The sequence below is a fragment of the Gouania willdenowi genome, chromosome 24 (genome assembly GCF_900634775.1).
Source record: "Gouania willdenowi chromosome 24, fGouWil2.1, whole genome shotgun sequence".
Lineage (NCBI taxonomy): Eukaryota > Metazoa > Chordata > Actinopteri > Blenniiformes > Gobiesocidae > Gouania > Gouania willdenowi.
Window position 1 is genome coordinate 17,659,545 of NC_041066.1, and position 16,462 is coordinate 17,676,006.

Here is a 16,462-nt window from a genome sequence, read left to right on the forward strand (position 1 = left end):
AATCATACCTTATCAAATATAAACATCAATTCCACAGCCTCTTTTACAATACCCTATCTGGGACACTGGGACCATGATGCGAGATACCTGGAGGACCGCGGGCACTATGTTGGTGACCACTCGTCTGTCTGGGAACAGGATGAAGAAAACGAAACGTTTGCATTCAGTATTTTTGCACTGTTCAGAGCATTATGAGCTGTTTTAACTGACTGATTGATAAATGGACTCAGCTGTTGTCGGCTTATCTTACATTTCCTCGGTGTCGCGGAGGGATACACGTGGACGTTTATGGCTGACGCGGAGCTTTCCTACAAATTAAAAACTACACAAGCATTCTTCGTGAGTAAAGTCAACTCGGACTAACATAAGAGTGTTTCCTCCGCTGAGAAAAGCCCTTCTGACCGAGAGTTTCGCCTGCTTTCTGCCTTTCTCTCTCAGCACTAGCAACACGTCAAACACTTTCTATATTTGGGCACGGAAGTGAACCGTCATTCCGCTGCGCTTCCTAAAAAAAAAACGGAAAAAACGCGCTGACGTCAGAGCCCTTGACGTATTCTTAACCTTGGCAACAGACGGAACAATAAATAGAGCAAGTGGAGGTGCAGGAAAAGCTCTGTTATTCTGTTATACTCCCTCACGCAAGCTACTTTTAGACATAATTGGCTTATGGAATGTTTTGTTTGATAGTTTTGCATCTGATATCTATGGGGCAGATTGTAAAGTTGTGCATACTAAAATAAACCGCAACTTTTTGCCATATTTAGCAACAAAACACGTTTAAAAAATAAAAAAAAGTGCATTTTTTCTTCATGAAAATATAATCTAAATGTTAAATCTAAATTATATTTGCTGTAAATCCACTCAAAAGTAAAAAAATAAAAAAAAAAAGACTTTTTTTTAAACATGGTTTGTTGCATTTTACTTTAGCATTCACAACTATACAATCAGCGCCCCATATATATTATACTAGCTGCCTATATATTATATAAGAGTGTGCAAAGATAAGAGAGGAAAACAGGACAAATGTTGGAATTTGAATATCGCTATGTTTTTATTCATATATATATATATATATCTCACAAACAACTATACTTTGTAAAAAAAAATAGGTATTTATTCTCAATAAATTAAAGCCACTAATGTTTTCACAGAAAACTTTATACCGGACCACTCAGACCATGGTTAAGACAATGCACATCAGTTTCAAAGTTTCACAAACAGCTCATAGTAAGTCACATTTCATCAAAAACAGAAAACTAGTTAAGTTATAACTATTGCTCTGAAGACACATCAATACACTTTCTTTTTTTGTTTTTAAACCTAGCACCATTAAAATCATAAGAACTCATAATACAACTGGGTGTTATGCAGTTAAAACATGCTTTTTAACTTTGCTACATTGATGTATTAGGCAAATATAAATAAACTGATAGAATTGCAATACTTTGCTTTCTATTACAAGTCCTTATCCATAGCCCTGTGATCGGCACACTCTTATACATTAAGAAAGTGTGCTTTGTTTGTTTTTTTTGTTTTTTTCTTTAGGAAGATTGAATGTTTTTTTAGAGTCTTTAGAGGGCCAGTAGTGTTGGTGAACTTAGGGAGTCGGACGACTGGTCATTGCTGTTGCTTTCTCTCCTGTGGGCGACGCCGCATGTCGGGAACGTGTCGGCCTCGGGGAAGGTGAACACAAACGAGGAGGTGTAGGTTGTGCAGGCGGGGGTGCAGGTCACCACAGGTGTGCATAGGGGCTCAAAGTCATTAACCGTGGCTGTGGAATGAAGGGGCTCCCAGTCCTGGCCCGTGTACAGGGAACTGGACAGGTCAATCTCAGGCACCGACCGTGCCGTCTCCATCTCGGTCTTCGCCAACAGGTCGAGAGACTCCTCCAGGACGGAGGCCTCCAGGTCGGCCATCTTGACCGAGCTGACGGAGGCGGTGGAGAGCACGGGGCTGGAAAAGATGGATGTGGAGGTGGGTTGGCTGAAGGTGATGGTCTGTGGCTGGGAGGTGGAAAGGCAAGAGTGGGAAGAAGAAGAGATGGTGGCAGCTGTGAAGTCTGAGTCCAGATCGGAGGGGATTTTGCAGATAGGTTGGTGGGCAGCCAGAATGAACTCGAGCCTTTCCTTCTCTTTCATCAGATTGGCGATATCATTCTGTAGGCTGGACTTCTCATCCTCCAGCTGATCAGTTTCCTGTGAGAAATAGAGGACGTGATGTCAACTTGGCTGTTGTATAACAATTACTTTCAAAAGTACTGGCAGATCAAGTTGGATACTTACAGCTTGCAGGGTGTCTGTAAGTTCTCGCCTCCTGTTACGGCATTTAGCAGCAGCTTGTTTATTCCTCTCTCTGCGAATTCGTCTCTTCTCCAGCTCCTCAGGGGGAATCTGCCAATTTGAAAAAAAAAAAAAAAAAGTTCAGTCTGGTGTTCTGTATTCAAACTGACACATGAAATATGTTATGTAACATTTACAAGACGATAATTACCTGTTCCACTCTGCTTCGCTTGGAAGAGCTGTGAGCTTTGGATCCTGCAGACTTCATGGAGTAGGAAGGGTTGGAGGGGGTGTAGGGGTGAACCCTGTGAGAGGGGGCCACAGAGGAGATCAGAGGCTTGACCATCCACTGCAGATCGGGGCTTGTTGAGATGGCAGTGACGGTTGGGATAAAACTGGATGCTGTCAGGTCAGTGAAGTCCTGCGAAGAGGAAAAGTGCAGATCATGAGCACACTTGCAAGATGTAATGAATGAAGCAGAGAGACTATGAATAATAAAAACCTATGATGTCAGCAGTGACGTGGCACACTAAAATGATTTTCTAATACTATATTAACTATTTTTCATTTAGTTTAGGCATATATTTTTTTATTCTGTAAATGCCAACATCAAGACTTATTCTAACTTGTAATACAATGCAAGAAGGAAACAACTCTAGGTAAACTTAAGGTGCATTTAAAGTGAAGTTACATAAAAATGGACGTACCTGAGATTGAGGGGATCCCATGCTGGAGTAAGACCCTGCTGGAGAAGGGTAATAACCCAAATTCTCAGCAGACGGAGAAGCTGTGCTGCAGCGAGAGGAAGAATCGCACTCCGTGTTGAAAGAAGTAAACATCATTGTTCCAGGAAAACAAAAACAAGCAGGAACGGTCCAAACAAACTCGATGTAAAATCAGAGAAAGGAAAATCCCCTTCAGTAGGTCTGTAAACGCTGTTTTCCCAAAGCTTCCGTGTCGCCGTGAACTATCCAGTGAACGTTGAACTGCTCACGCTGACAACGCCGTGTGCTTATATAGCCTGCCTGTGACGTCATAAAAAGGGAGTGCTCACAATGTGACAACGGGAGGAAAACTACTGTAAACATTGATATAACTGCGTCATCAAGCAACGATTCTTTAGTGGGTTTGTTTTTAAACACACCGCCGCTTATGAGGACAACTTCATTATCAACATTTTAGCAAAATTAGTTGTGTAGAACGTACTTTCTAGGATTCTGTCCCCCCAATGAATGGAATATTCCAGAAACGGGATCCCCAAAACGTAATTATCCAAATATGGTGCATCCTGTAAGGGCTGAGCCTGATGGGAAACACACCACTAGAGATAGGCTGACAGTTACGTGACGTTATGTAAACAACTAACACAGAGTTTGTTGTGAAAAATCGAATAATTGGGATCGGGGTCAGGCAAGTAAGCATCGACAATTTCATATAATATATAAATGGCTTTTGATTAATCAGAACTGCAATAGTCAGCCCTGGAAGTCATAAGTTCTCTTGCATTTAATTCAATATTTATATTTAAAATATGTCTTAAACTGTTTATTGAAACTGAGATACTTTTTTGTAAGGTGAATATAACATTTTATCAATGTTTTTATGCTGTTTTAGAATGTGACTTTTTTATTGCACTAATGTTTTGGATAGATTTTGTCCAGGGACAGCAGATGAAAAATAGCCATTAGGCTAACTCTGGTACATTTACTGTAATGTTGATGAATGTACACTGTACAGTCATTTTTGTTATGAAGAAGAAAAAAACCAAACACATATTATTTTTTTTTATTTGTGTAAGATTAAGATTAATTTGTGGAATAAGTGTTTATGGCTTTAGAAAAAAAGTATTTTCCCCCCTGTTGTGTTTGCAGCGCATTCTCAAACTGGTAATGTCTCTCATGATGGACTTGTATTTTATTTTGAAATAAACTTTTCTTTTGACAAGCATACTGTGACCTGTATGTTGCACAGGAAAATATATAGATTGATGTTTAAAACAATATTATATACTGTATGTGTGTTTTCAACAGATATTTTTTAAAAACCTAAATTTGGTTGGTTGAATTCTAAAAAAAAAAAAAAAAAAAAGAAAAAAAGAAAAGTGGGTCGTGATTTAATGAATTGTAGCTAATTCATTTATTTTTTATTTATTTTTTTTTTTAACTTTGTTTCAATACAAACAATATTGACAAAATCCAATATCAAATTAAAACAAAATACAGACATCAGGTTGAGCAATTATGATAAGAAATGCAGGGGAATTTCAACCATAAATATAAGTGACAACAGTAAGGACAGGAAAACAAACAAATCAACAAATCATAAATAAGTCACAACCTATACTAAATATCAATAAGAAAATGAATTTCGGGCTTTTATGACTGACCGTCTAAATTTGTAAATTGTGTACTATACAACTGAAAGGTTTCTAGGAAGTGTTATAAAACAATAAATTCCAAAATAAAAGCCAACAAAATGATAAGCAACGAGGGAATAAACAACATATTGCGACAATGTTGTAACATGTTCATTATGGAAATATATTTTAACACATCCAAATGATACCTGTTGAACTGTTGTTGGATACGGACCAAAATATGTGCTTTGGTATTAAGCTGTGTGTAAACACAGATCACATCATGTGCATAAACATGTCAGAGAGCACAAGTGTTGCGTATGCCTTACAGCCTCAGGCAGTTTTTGTACCTACCTGAGGAAGGTGTGCTCAGTCAAAAGACAAACTGAAAACTGGTTTGGTGTGTGTAATATTCCACGCTTTACTCATTGAATAAAGGTCTTCCCCCATGTTGTGTTGTTAGAGGGAATCCTGGCATCAGCAAAACTCCTTCAGAAAAATACATTGTTGACATTTAGCCAAGAAATACAATATTAAAATGCATCATCAAAGTTTATTTGGTCACGTAGGCCTACTTGAAATTAATTGAACCTGAAAACTATATATAGAGCTGCCTCAGTGTGTTGTGTTGTGTTCTTCGCTCCAACTGCCAAGTTAAATTCCTTTTGCGTTTTTTTTTAACTGCACCGTGCGAATAAAATCCTTTCTGATTCTGATTCTGATAACTGTCAAGATATAGCGACTATAACTCAATTCAGTTTCATCAGCATTTGGTAGCATTTTGCATAGATATCAGAACCATAATTATTCTATTGTCATTGTGAATCCGCTTCCATACATGCAACAAAATTGTGTTTGGCGGTCTTGACTTCCAACAAAAAGAAACATGGCATAAATATTCAGAATGAAAGTATAAACACTAAAAAGAAAGTATAAACACACAAAAAAAGGATAAACACTAAAACGAAAGTATAAATACAAACAAGAAAGTATAGTAAAACGAAAGTATGAACACAAACAAAAAAGTAGAAACAGTATAAACACTTAAAAGAAAGTATAAACAGAGAAGAAAGCATAAACAGTAAAAATAAAGTATGAACACCAATAAGAAAGTATAAACACAAAAAAGAAAGCATAAATAGTAAAAATAAAGTATAAGCACAAATAAGAAAGTATAAACACACAAACAAAGCATAAACAGTCAAAATAAAGTATAAACACTAAAAAGAAAGTATAAACACAAATATTAGCTTATTAAATGAGCTGATTAAAATTCAATTAGCTGGCTTACTTGGCCTATTTCTGTTTTGTTTTTCCCCCTTTCAATATTGTTTAATACACACACTTTCTTACAAAATTGCTTTCAAAAGTTTGAACCTTTGCACAGTATAAATAAAACTGTCATTGTGTTTAAAGTTCAGCTATTCAAACAGGGAGACATGTCCCGTCCTTTCCCGCGCTCATGTTTTTGTTGAACAACCCCTGGTTGTCATGGCGACGCCCATTCTATTCGCGTCAGTGACGTCCTTATTTTTGCATAGCAACCAAAGATCGTTTGTTTGCAAAAGAGTGCCACTCTCGGTGCAGTAAACTGATCTCATCGCACGAGGAAAGTACACGTAAACCAATCTGTGGTGACGTCATCGTCTGGGCCGGGTTTTTGAGTTCCGGGAAACAGCGCGTGAGTGAGACTTCTGCCCCAGTGAGACTCTGTGAAGCAGGGAAATGAAACGGGACACCAAACAAATCCGAGCACCTTTGGTTTGTTTGACTGGTTGGCAAGGACTTTAACTTCTGTATAAAACATGTTGACCTGAACTATTCTCATTGTTTGTTTTGATTTTAGATAAAGTGAGATATTTTTTATTTTGTTTGTTTGTTTTAACAAATAGTTATAATAATTATAATAATAATAAATTTTTCGCAGTTATTTCTAATTGTTTAAAGATCCATCCCACAAGATATAATTAATCATAAGTAGGCATATTTGGTTATGCCATGTGTGTCAAACTCAAGGCTCGTGGGCCAAATCTGGCCGTCAAGAGCATTCAAATTGGCCCGCAGCAAATCTCAAGTCATTCAAAATTCCTAAATTCAATGCAACTCCTCTCCACAATATTTGCAGGGGCAATATGAATGTACGACTATAAATGTGTGGTTTTTTTTTTTAATCCTACAATTTCTCACATTCAATCCCAAAATTCCTCTGAGTACCACAAAAATATGTCACTTATAAAGAAAATTTGAAATTCTTGCAAGTACTAATAACTCTTATTTATTTATTATCTGTACTTGTCCCTTATTAGCAAAAAAAAAAAAAAAGAATTTGACACTCCTGGGCCTGGGTTCTGCTATTCAAAGTTTTCCAATAGCCAAACTTGGCTACTATACACAGTACACGCTGTGTAAGGATGTCCCGATCCGATAATGACATCGAATATTGTTACGATATCAGCAAAAAACAAACAAATCATATTATATCGGCCTATAAACTGTGATATAACAGATTGTTTTCAGTGGATTTATTGAGGTTATTTTTTAGGGTCTCCTAATTCATTTATTTTTATTCAATTAGAATAGGTTACTAGTAACCCATTGGTTAATGATATATGGGTCAGTTTTTTGAATACTTTTAAAATACATGTATGTATGATTTGTATTGATATTGTATCAAATTAATAGCAGTATCATCCAACACGCAAGGCTTCAATATCGGTATCATATTGGAAGTGAAATAGTTGTACCCTAGTACATAATACTGTAATACGATAATAGTTTCTAATAATTATTTTTTTTTAATAAAATAGTTTTATTTTGCTTTGATTCTAACATATCACTGATGGTTTCATGTCACAGGTGTTAGTTCTGCCTCAGGTTTGTAGTACAAGTTTTCAGTGAAATGGTTCCCAACTTTTCAGACTTTAGGTTGGTTCTTCTTCTGTTCCGTGATTCTTCTTCACAATGTAAATGGTGAATCGACACTGCACCCAGCAGTTCATGTATGGTACTGCAGCTAGAATGAAGTAGAACGCGGCCGTCGACCTGATTTTATCATGAATTTACAACATTAAATGACGCGTCGACACAAATTTTTGTGGTAGTCAACATTATGAATTATGCTACTAATCATTTCTGCATTATTTTTTTTTTCTATACTTTGCCCCCCCCCTTGGCAATAATCTCAAACTCTGCCAATGCTTCCAGGAAGCACAAGTCCTCATGAAAAAATTCAGATAAGGATTAAGTAAACTTTTAACAACAATGTAAAGGAAAATGAAAAAAAAGAAGAAAAAACAGATCTGCTTTGCTTAGATTAAACAGCTCTTTATTATTGTGATGGCATGTGCATGGAGTAATGTGCGACCTTTGAACTGTAGCTGAATAGGCTAAAGTCGACCACCTCGTGATATGCGGGAAATTGGCCTATGGGAGGGGGGCTGCGACTACCGGGAAGCAGAGAGAGGCAGTAATCCCCCCCCCCACCCCACTTTCTCATTGGATTTGTGAGGTCAACTCAGGACTAAAAATAGAATACACCCCTTTGATTTAGTAATTTGGCGTTTGTGGGAACTGTTACACAAGTGCCCCCTCATTAAAAGTCAACCACACACATTGTTTGATCAAAATTCCTGCAAGGGAATCTTGTTCAAATGACTTATTAAAAAAGAAAAAATCCTTCTCTTTGAATCTCTAATGATGTGACGATCGACATCCTTCACAACTTGCTACAATAAAGGAGGGTCAATAGCTGTACCCCTCCTCTATAGTTTATTCTCAGCATGAAGTAACGGTCTGGAATAATGACGGAGTCGGACCATGCACTGTTTACACCATGTTTCACTTTCTTTTGTGTTGGTGGGTGAGTGGGACACAACATAACAGGGTGTCCGTCTGTGTGCTGCTTGTGCAGAGCCCCCCCCCCCTCCCCTCCCCTCCCCTCCCACCGGAAACACCATATATGGTTTGACGGGACCATTCCCCGATTGGCTGCTGGGAAGACACCGTTACTGGATCTCTATTCCTTTGTGAAAACAGGCTTGATTGCACTCATTTGTAGTTATATATACGTTAACACTTATACAATTTTTTTTAGTTTTTTTAAATCACATTGTTATTATTTTATGAATAATAAATCAGCTTGAAATTTATATTTATTTTAAATAATGCAATGAGGTCAAATCTGCACCAGCATCCACCAACAGTAACGTTTAAATCTGAATATGTCCTGCCTTTTTAATCATGTTTTCCACATTGGATTCAAGAAAGGATTTTTTTTAATTTTTTTTTTTTTGAGAACATATGAGGACATGCACATGTCGGGAACACGATGTATAGATGCAGATGCTGCATACATGAAAATGACGTAGATGAGTCGTGGCTTTCTGCACCCACTTTAAGCAGGGGTGTCGCATCATAAAAATAGGACAATTCAGGCATGGGCATAGCTATAAACACATATTAATATTACTATAGGTCAAAATAGCTGTTTTTTAAATGATACATACACACACCGTGAGATACAAAGCTGTCCCCCCCCCTTTTTCCTCATTTCACACACCCCTGTGAAATGGTTTGGTCTCACCACACAGCTTTCATTCATAAAAATCCAGCTCACTATAAAAGGTTGGCCTCTCCACTTTCTGCACAGTTACCATTTACGAGTCTGACCAAATGGAATAGGCGTTTGTGCATGATTATTTTTCTACTTCTTCCTGAGATTGCTTTTTATCATTTTATGCATTACTAGTTTTTGTTTGTTTGTCTGGAAACCAACCATGCATCCAGACTTCAACGCGGAATCGGATTCTTCATCCAGCAGCTGTGGCAGCACAGCATCGCCTGGCGGGGACACCCCTGGGTGCAGCAGCCAGCATCCTTCTCACTCCTTATCGTCGTCAGTGGACAGTGTGAAGGTAGAAAACGAAATTATATGGTTGGGGGAAAAAAAAAAAAATAGAATAATCAACTGACAACAAATATATATATGCTTTAAATTATCCACAGATTGATGATTTTAAGGCTACATTTGATCTGATGGAACACGAATGTGCATATTTGCTATGTTTGTGTGAAATATATAGGCTTCTGCACAATTTATAAAATATATATTCATTTAATATTGGTTGATTTCATATGCAATATGGAAATATTGATATTAGTCGCACTTAAAGGTCAATCAATGTTCGTTTATTTATTTATCAGACCCCCCCCCCCAAAAAATGATAATCTCTGTTTTTTTTGCTTTAAGGAAAGTGAAAATGAAGACTTCTTTGTTCCAACAAAGAAATCCACATCTCCAAAGCGTATTAAGTCGATGGTTCATCCATCCATCGTCATCACATCTGCCTCTCCGTCATCCAACCGTGCGAAGAGAAGCAGGAGCAACAGTGCGACAGAGTCGGTTTCCCCGGGGGGTGGAAAGAAGAAGAAGGCGAAGCTCAGCAACAGAAAGGGGCAAAGAGAGCAGGTGAGGGAAATAATGAGGGGAAAGCCAAAGATTAGAAGCTTAATAAGATGAATATTTTAAATACAAATAGTTTAATCTGCGTGTCTGCTTAAAAAAAAAAACACACACACACACACAAAAAAAAAACTGAAAACAACATCTGCATCCCAGGGATTTCTATAAAATCAGTTATCGCCATATTTCAACACAAGTCACAATTCCATGCAAAATGTGACACATAGTGAAACAAATGCCATATCTTGCTTATATATAAATAGATGTTTTCCTGTGTGAAACGTGCACACACGTGACTTAAAAATAGGAAACATGCATGAGCATGAAAATACATGCGCGTTCACGTGGAATGGCTAGAGCGTGCCTTTGGTGCAGCAGCAGCAGCAGCAGCAGCATCAGCATCTCTCCTCCTCCATCACTGATCTCAGCTCATAGTATTACAAAGGACATTTATTGGTTCATCATGAGAGATGATTTTTTAAAGAACTAGACACGGTTGGATGTACAATTAAATGGAGAGTGGTGTGTATTCTGGTTTGATTTCAGCCTAACAAAGAGGAGGAGGAAAAGAGGAGGATCAGAAGGGAGAGGAATAAAATTGCTGCAGCGAAGTGTCGGAACAAGCGAAGGGAGCTGATAGATACGCTTCAAGCTGTGAGTACATAGTGGACAGCACAATATTAATTGCTTGATTGTGCCATTTTTTTTGTGAAGCAACGTCTATTTTTTCTTCTTCCAGGAAACTGATGAGCTCGAGGAAGAAAAATCTACTCTTCACGAAGAGATAGCCAACTTGCTGAAGGAGAAGGAGAGACTAGAGAACGTTCTAGCATCCCACGCGTCTTCTTGCCAAATCCTCGAAGATAAAGAGGAAAATGAGACGCGTAATGAGGACGATAACGACGATAAGATGAAGCATGAGGATCATCCCCCAGCCTCTCCTCAGCTGCTGTCTGAATCAGAGGATGGAGACGCAGACTCAGAGGAGACAAACACCAGCGAAGAAGATTCAGAAGCTCCAATTGGTCAAGACATGCAGGACAACATCCCCCCATGTATTCCATCTGCTGCCATTTTGGGGAACTCCAATATCCTTCTGTGTTCCAGTGCGGAAGAGGAGGAGATTTTCGAGGACCTCAAAGGGGATGATCTTGACGACTTGGTGCCCAGTCTAGAGATGGCCTTGACATCCGAGGTGGCCGCATCCGTCCCCGACATTGACCTCAGTGGTCCATTTTGCCTCTCAGACTGGGAAACACTGTATAAATCTGTGGCCAATGACCTTGAATCCTTGTGCACAACACCAGTCATGTCTTCCAGTCCTTCTTGTAGCAATTACCGCACGGTGTTCTCCTTCAATTACTCTGAGGTTGATTCTTTGGCCGAGGGCTGTGAGTACCTCAAAGGTAGCCTTAGCACATCAGAGTTAAACAAAGACAGTCTGAATTCTCCAACTCTTCTGGCCTTGTGAATGCAAATGAGTTATGTAACAACCACGATAACTCTACCCTGCCAGAAAAGCTATATACTATCTATTTCAGATACATTTCCGTGGTGTGTGTATGTGTGTTTTGATGTTTTGCGAGACGTGTAGATCGACGACATGGTTTCTGTGACTGTGAAAGAGTTTGAAATCTTCCATATTGCTCCGGAAATTCTATCAGACATTGTATACTGATATAAAAACGCATGCAAATACAAGACCTTTATATTGCAACTAAAAGGATTTATGGTGTTTTAAAAAGTTCTACAGGTGTTGTGAATTTGCTGCATCCCAGTGGTGTACATGTCATACTGTTCATAAAACTGTGTAAGTATAGAGAAAAATATATTGTGTAGCATTTAACTATACTGCTCGTAAGGTGTTACCTGGTCTGACTTGACTTTTTGCTTTCAAATTGTTTCATGAAACACCATGTCATGTATTTTATTACAATGTATTTTCAAGTAATTTATTTTTTCACTCAATAAAGATTATGCTAATGCAAAGCTATACAATAATGAACTATTGAATATGTACTAATTACTATTGCAACACATCATCAGTAAGGTAAAACTAATACCTGTCTCACAAAGCATATGATAAAACAGTGGTTCTTTAACTTTTTTGGTTTGGTAAAGTACCCCCTTTTTTCCAACTACAAGATTTTGCTCAGAATACTATGAAAAAACAACTATAGAGCATATTGATGGAATTAATGAGTGCTAACACGTGTTTTAAAAAACCTGATTTTGTAAATGAGTAGAATAAAACAGTATTTAGTGCCATAATGAATAGATTTATTTCTTTAGTTTTCATCATTTCCATCATCTCTTTCCTGTATTTTCAATTCATCTTCTAATCAATGTAATTTCCATCATCTTTTATGATGATCATTTTTAAACAAAAAATAAACATTACAAACCACATATTTTAAATGCTTTTATTTGTTGATTTTCCACTCTATCTCAAGTGCCCTCTGTAGTGCCATTGCGTACCTTCAGGGGTAACCGTACCCCCATTTGAGAAACACTGTGATCAAATATAGAGACGGTAAATGCAAATAGATTAGTTATGTGGCTAAAAAGGACATTTTGTGCATTTTAAATGTAAATCAATCAATAAAAATTAAATAATTAAAAAAAAAAAAGTGGAACGATCCAAAATAAGAAAGTTGCAGCTCAGTCGCAAAAGCTTTTATATTGGAAACCAACAGAATCCTTTCAAAGATTTACCTCTTCACTTTATACATTTGATGTATTGCTTGAATGAGAGTTGGATTACAACAACAACAACAACAACAACAACAACAACAACAACAACAACAACAACAACAACAACAACAACAACAACAACAACAACAACAACAACAACAACAACAACAACAACAACAACAACAACATACGTGCTTGAACAAGATCAGGCAAAAAGAGTAAAAGAATGTCTTGATTGATTTAAATCCTCATCATGCTGAAACATGTCAGTGGATAAAGGTGTGTGCTAAATAGCACAGATGCCTTTGCCATTCATTTCACAATAACAAAAAAATTACAGTTCTATGTACAGTTCTACATATACAGTATGTAATTAACCATTATTAAAATATGTTTAATATCAAGCTTTCCCACGTTTTACTATTTAAAAAAAATGAAATTGAGGTGTATACTCACACAAAAAAGGCTCAGACACCCACACCATAAATACTAAACCCTATATTTTCATTTATTAGGAAGCCTAATAAGGAAACCAATATATAGGAAATAAATTAGATGATAGATACTAATTTTAAAGGTTTTTTTTTTTTACAGCTGATTTAGAAGCCGTTATCATAAGAGATGCTAACAGAAAGTTATCACAAGAGCAAGCTTAACCTTTATTAGGTTTGTTATATCAGGCTCAGTAATTGTGATTAATTGTAATTGAACTTCAGTAATTAAGAACGTAATTGTAATTCACTTTCAGGGGGGGTAACAATAATTTTAATCATAATTGAGTTGAACGTGGATAATTGAAGACGTAAAAATTTAACCTTCTATATGAAGACAATAAAAGTCAATAAAAGTCTATACATAGTTACAATTATACCGAATAGCTAAACAAGATTAGTATTTTAGTTTATGTACTTGTAAGGCTACAAAAAATGAAATAAATTTGTTAACACAAGATATTGTCAGTCAACAGATGCTAATTGCTAATTTCTTGCCACATATCGAGCATGTATATTAATGAAGAATGTGTCCCTACTCGATTAAAGTCTCTATTTTCTTCCAGAATAGTCTTTTTTTTTTTTTGTCAGTTTAATTATCTTACCAGAGATTTAAAACTTAATAAATGAAAACCTCTGTAGAGGTTGCAGGAGGTTAAGGTGGCAGAGTTATTGCACAATATAATTTATTTTTAAGTTGATCAATTGTTCTATCATTATTTCATAAGGTGTCAATGTCAATAATCATCAATACCCTCTGTAAAAAAAAGAAGAAAAAAATTCGTTTTTTCAATATTAATTTTAAAGCTATAGGGAGCCATTGCAAAAGAGTCAAAGAACTACATGAGGCTCCAGAGCCGCAGGTTGCAGACCTCTAAATTAAATAGTACCTCAAAGAAAGTAAAAGTCACTTTCACCCCCATGTTTATTATTGGTCATAAATCTTGTTTCTGTTCCCTGTACAATGTCTGTTGAGCATTTAACAAAAAAACAATAAATAAATCAAATAATTTACTCAGTAACGGTGTAGAAGTGTAACAAATTACTTTACTTCTTGTTGCAAATACAATTAAAATTATTGATTTAGAAATATATTAAAAAAGAGCACAAGTACACATAATATCAACCCAAATACAGTAAGGTGGGTACTTGTAATCCGTTACTTGCTTCACCTCTGCATTAAACCTCCAAACCAAACCCCTTTCCTCATGGTTGCACTGCTATGCCATCAAATATTCCCTCATATTTTACGCAGGTTGCAGTTTAAACGCGATATGACGACAATGACACTATTTCTAGAGCATTAACACTCGTCTGTCTTATATCGGTCTACAAAGATTCCAGTGCGTCTTGTTTTTTTTAATCTATTGGATGTACAGTGAGAATACCATCAGGGACCTGAGCGCTGGTTAAAAAGAGTGAGAACAGCTGGATGATGATCATTTATTCATTGAACGTTCACAGCTCCTTCACAGTCACGGTCAAGAGAATCCGATCATTGCACAGCAGCAGCAGCAGCAGCAGCAGCAGCAGCAGCAGCAGCAGCAGCAGGTCTCCGTACTGCGTGACGTCGACACGCATCACCGTGACCAACACTTCCTTAATACCCATATATGGATGTTGCAGTTGTTTTGCTTCCATGGCAACGGTTGCCATGTCTAGATTTAGAAGAAGAAGAAGAAGAAAAAAAGAGGAGTAAGTGTGCAAAAACAAACTTAAGTTTCTCATCAATTACACACGCATATCACGTGCTTATCGATAAGAGGTTTTACAAGTAATTTCACGGAAAAGCAAAAAGATTTATTGAGCACATCAATATCAAAGAATCTCACCGCTCACAAGTTGCAGTTGTGATTAATAAAACTTTTTAAATTGTTATATACAGTATATCGGCATTATATTTGTACCTTTGTAATTATTTATTTTTAAAAAATCTTTTTTATTATTTCTGCTGTATTGTTTGCACTTGTATTATTCAGTCCTTGTTTAATTAACTGTCCTTTACTTAATAATGTAAGGGTTTTCTTACTTTCTTTTTTATTTGTAATATTTCTTGAGCCTCTGTGACAAAAGTTATTTCCCCTGAGGATGAATAAAGTACTTTTAACTCTGATATTTCCTACCTTAAACTCAAAGCACTTTAACAACATTACAATTCATACCATGGTTATTATGCTGGTGTTTGCAAGTCCTGTTTTTATTCTTGTATACATCTGTATCATATGTGTACATTTGTTTTATTATGATTTTTTTTAAAATCTTATTTAGTTTTTTCTACTGTATTGTGTGCACTTGTATTATTTAATCCTTATTTGATTAACAGTCTTTTACTTAATAATGTACGGTTTTTCTTACTTTCTTTCTTTCTTTTGTGTTTATTCTTTTTTTTTGTAAAATTTTTCGAGCCATAAGTAATTCCCCCCGGGATAAATTAAATACTTCTAATTCTGATATTTTCTACCCTCACCGTTTTTTTTTTTTTTGTTTTTTTTTAATGTTGTTATTTCTTTATCTCAAATTTTACGACAGAATCAACATAAAAAAAAAAAAAAAAACATGGAATACACATGTTCTCATAACTATACAACAAACAACAAACAAGACATAGATTAAACAAAAAGTACAAAGACAATACATGGGAAGGAGAGGGATTCTAACCACAAACCCTCCATTTTATCACAATAGGTCATATACATATAGACATATTGCCATAGTAAACATGGTTGTAATGAGACAAAGTGCTCAGTAGAGGGCAGTAAAAGGCGGATACTTGTCCTTTGATGGAGCAAAAAAGGGATCAGACAAGGTACGGGATATTTGTTTTGTCTAGTATTTCACGCAGAAGGCAATTAAATCAGCTTTGTAGGATTAAAAAAAATAACAGAGATTAATACAACAATAAAATAATTACAAATCTCCCTCAAGCTCTAGAGAAAAAAGTATAAAAATGTTCACATTGGATGCTGACTTCAGTTTGTTCCACTTCTTTGCAGCATAACAATTAAAAGCAGCATCACCGTGTTTTGCTGAGAACTCTGGGCTCCACTATCTGACCTGTGTCCATAGATCTGAGAGACCACCTGGGTTCAGACCTGACTAACATCTCACTGAAGTGTTCTGGATCAAACCCATTTACGGATTTATACACCAGCAGCAGAACTTTAAAGTTTATTACCATAAA

At 36.5% G+C, this 16,462-nt stretch overlaps 2 protein-coding genes across 2 annotated transcripts; one reads left to right on the top strand and one right to left on the bottom strand.

Moving 5' to 3' along the window:
- Positions 1 to 1,369: 1,369 nt before the first annotated feature.
- Positions 1,370 to 3,252, bottom strand: fosab (v-fos FBJ murine osteosarcoma viral oncogene homolog Ab). Its single transcript, XM_028439549.1, has 4 exons — positions 2,987 to 3,252; positions 2,491 to 2,700; positions 2,283 to 2,390; positions 1,370 to 2,195 (listed from the first exon to the last, which is right to left on the bottom strand). The coding sequence occupies exons 1-4, from the start codon at positions 3,119 to 3,121 to the stop codon at positions 1,572 to 1,574; spliced, it is 1,077 nt and encodes a 358-aa protein (XP_028295350.1). The 5' UTR covers positions 3,122 to 3,252; the 3' UTR covers positions 1,370 to 1,571.
- Positions 3,253 to 9,183: 5,931 nt separating this feature from the next.
- LOC114457743 (proto-oncogene c-Fos-like) lies at positions 9,184 to 12,053 on the top strand. Its single transcript, XM_028439782.1, has 4 exons — positions 9,184 to 9,548; positions 9,884 to 10,102; positions 10,643 to 10,750; positions 10,836 to 12,053. The coding sequence occupies exons 1-4, from the start codon at positions 9,411 to 9,413 to the stop codon at positions 11,565 to 11,567; spliced, it is 1,197 nt and encodes a 398-aa protein (XP_028295583.1). The 5' UTR covers positions 9,184 to 9,410; the 3' UTR covers positions 11,568 to 12,053.
- The last annotated feature ends 4,409 nt before the right edge of the window (positions 12,054 to 16,462 follow it).

Excerpts from the sequence above, each read along its gene's own strand:
- LOC114457743 (XM_028439782.1), top strand. The coding sequence starts at position 9,411 with ATGCATCCAGACTTCAACGCGGAATCGGATTCTTCATCCAGCAGCTGT. Across the intron at positions 10,103-10,642 it reads GAAAGGGGCAAAGAGAGCAG|CCTAACAAAGAGGAGGAGGA; the intron begins GTGAGGGAAATA and ends GTTTGATTTCAG. Across the intron at positions 10,751-10,835 it reads TGATAGATACGCTTCAAGCT|GAAACTGATGAGCTCGAGGA; the intron begins GTGAGTACATAG and ends TTCTTCTTCCAG.
- fosab (XM_028439549.1), bottom strand. The coding sequence starts at position 3,121 with ATGATGTTTACTTCTTTCAACACGGAGTGCGATTCTTCCTCTCGCTGC. Across the intron at positions 2,701-2,986 it reads TGGGATCCCCTCAATCTCAG|GACTTCACTGACCTGACAGC; the intron begins GTACGTCCATTT and ends TCCTCTTCGCAG. Across the intron at positions 2,196-2,282 it reads TTACAGACACCCTGCAAGCT|GAAACTGATCAGCTGGAGGA; the intron begins GTAAGTATCCAA and ends TATTTCTCACAG.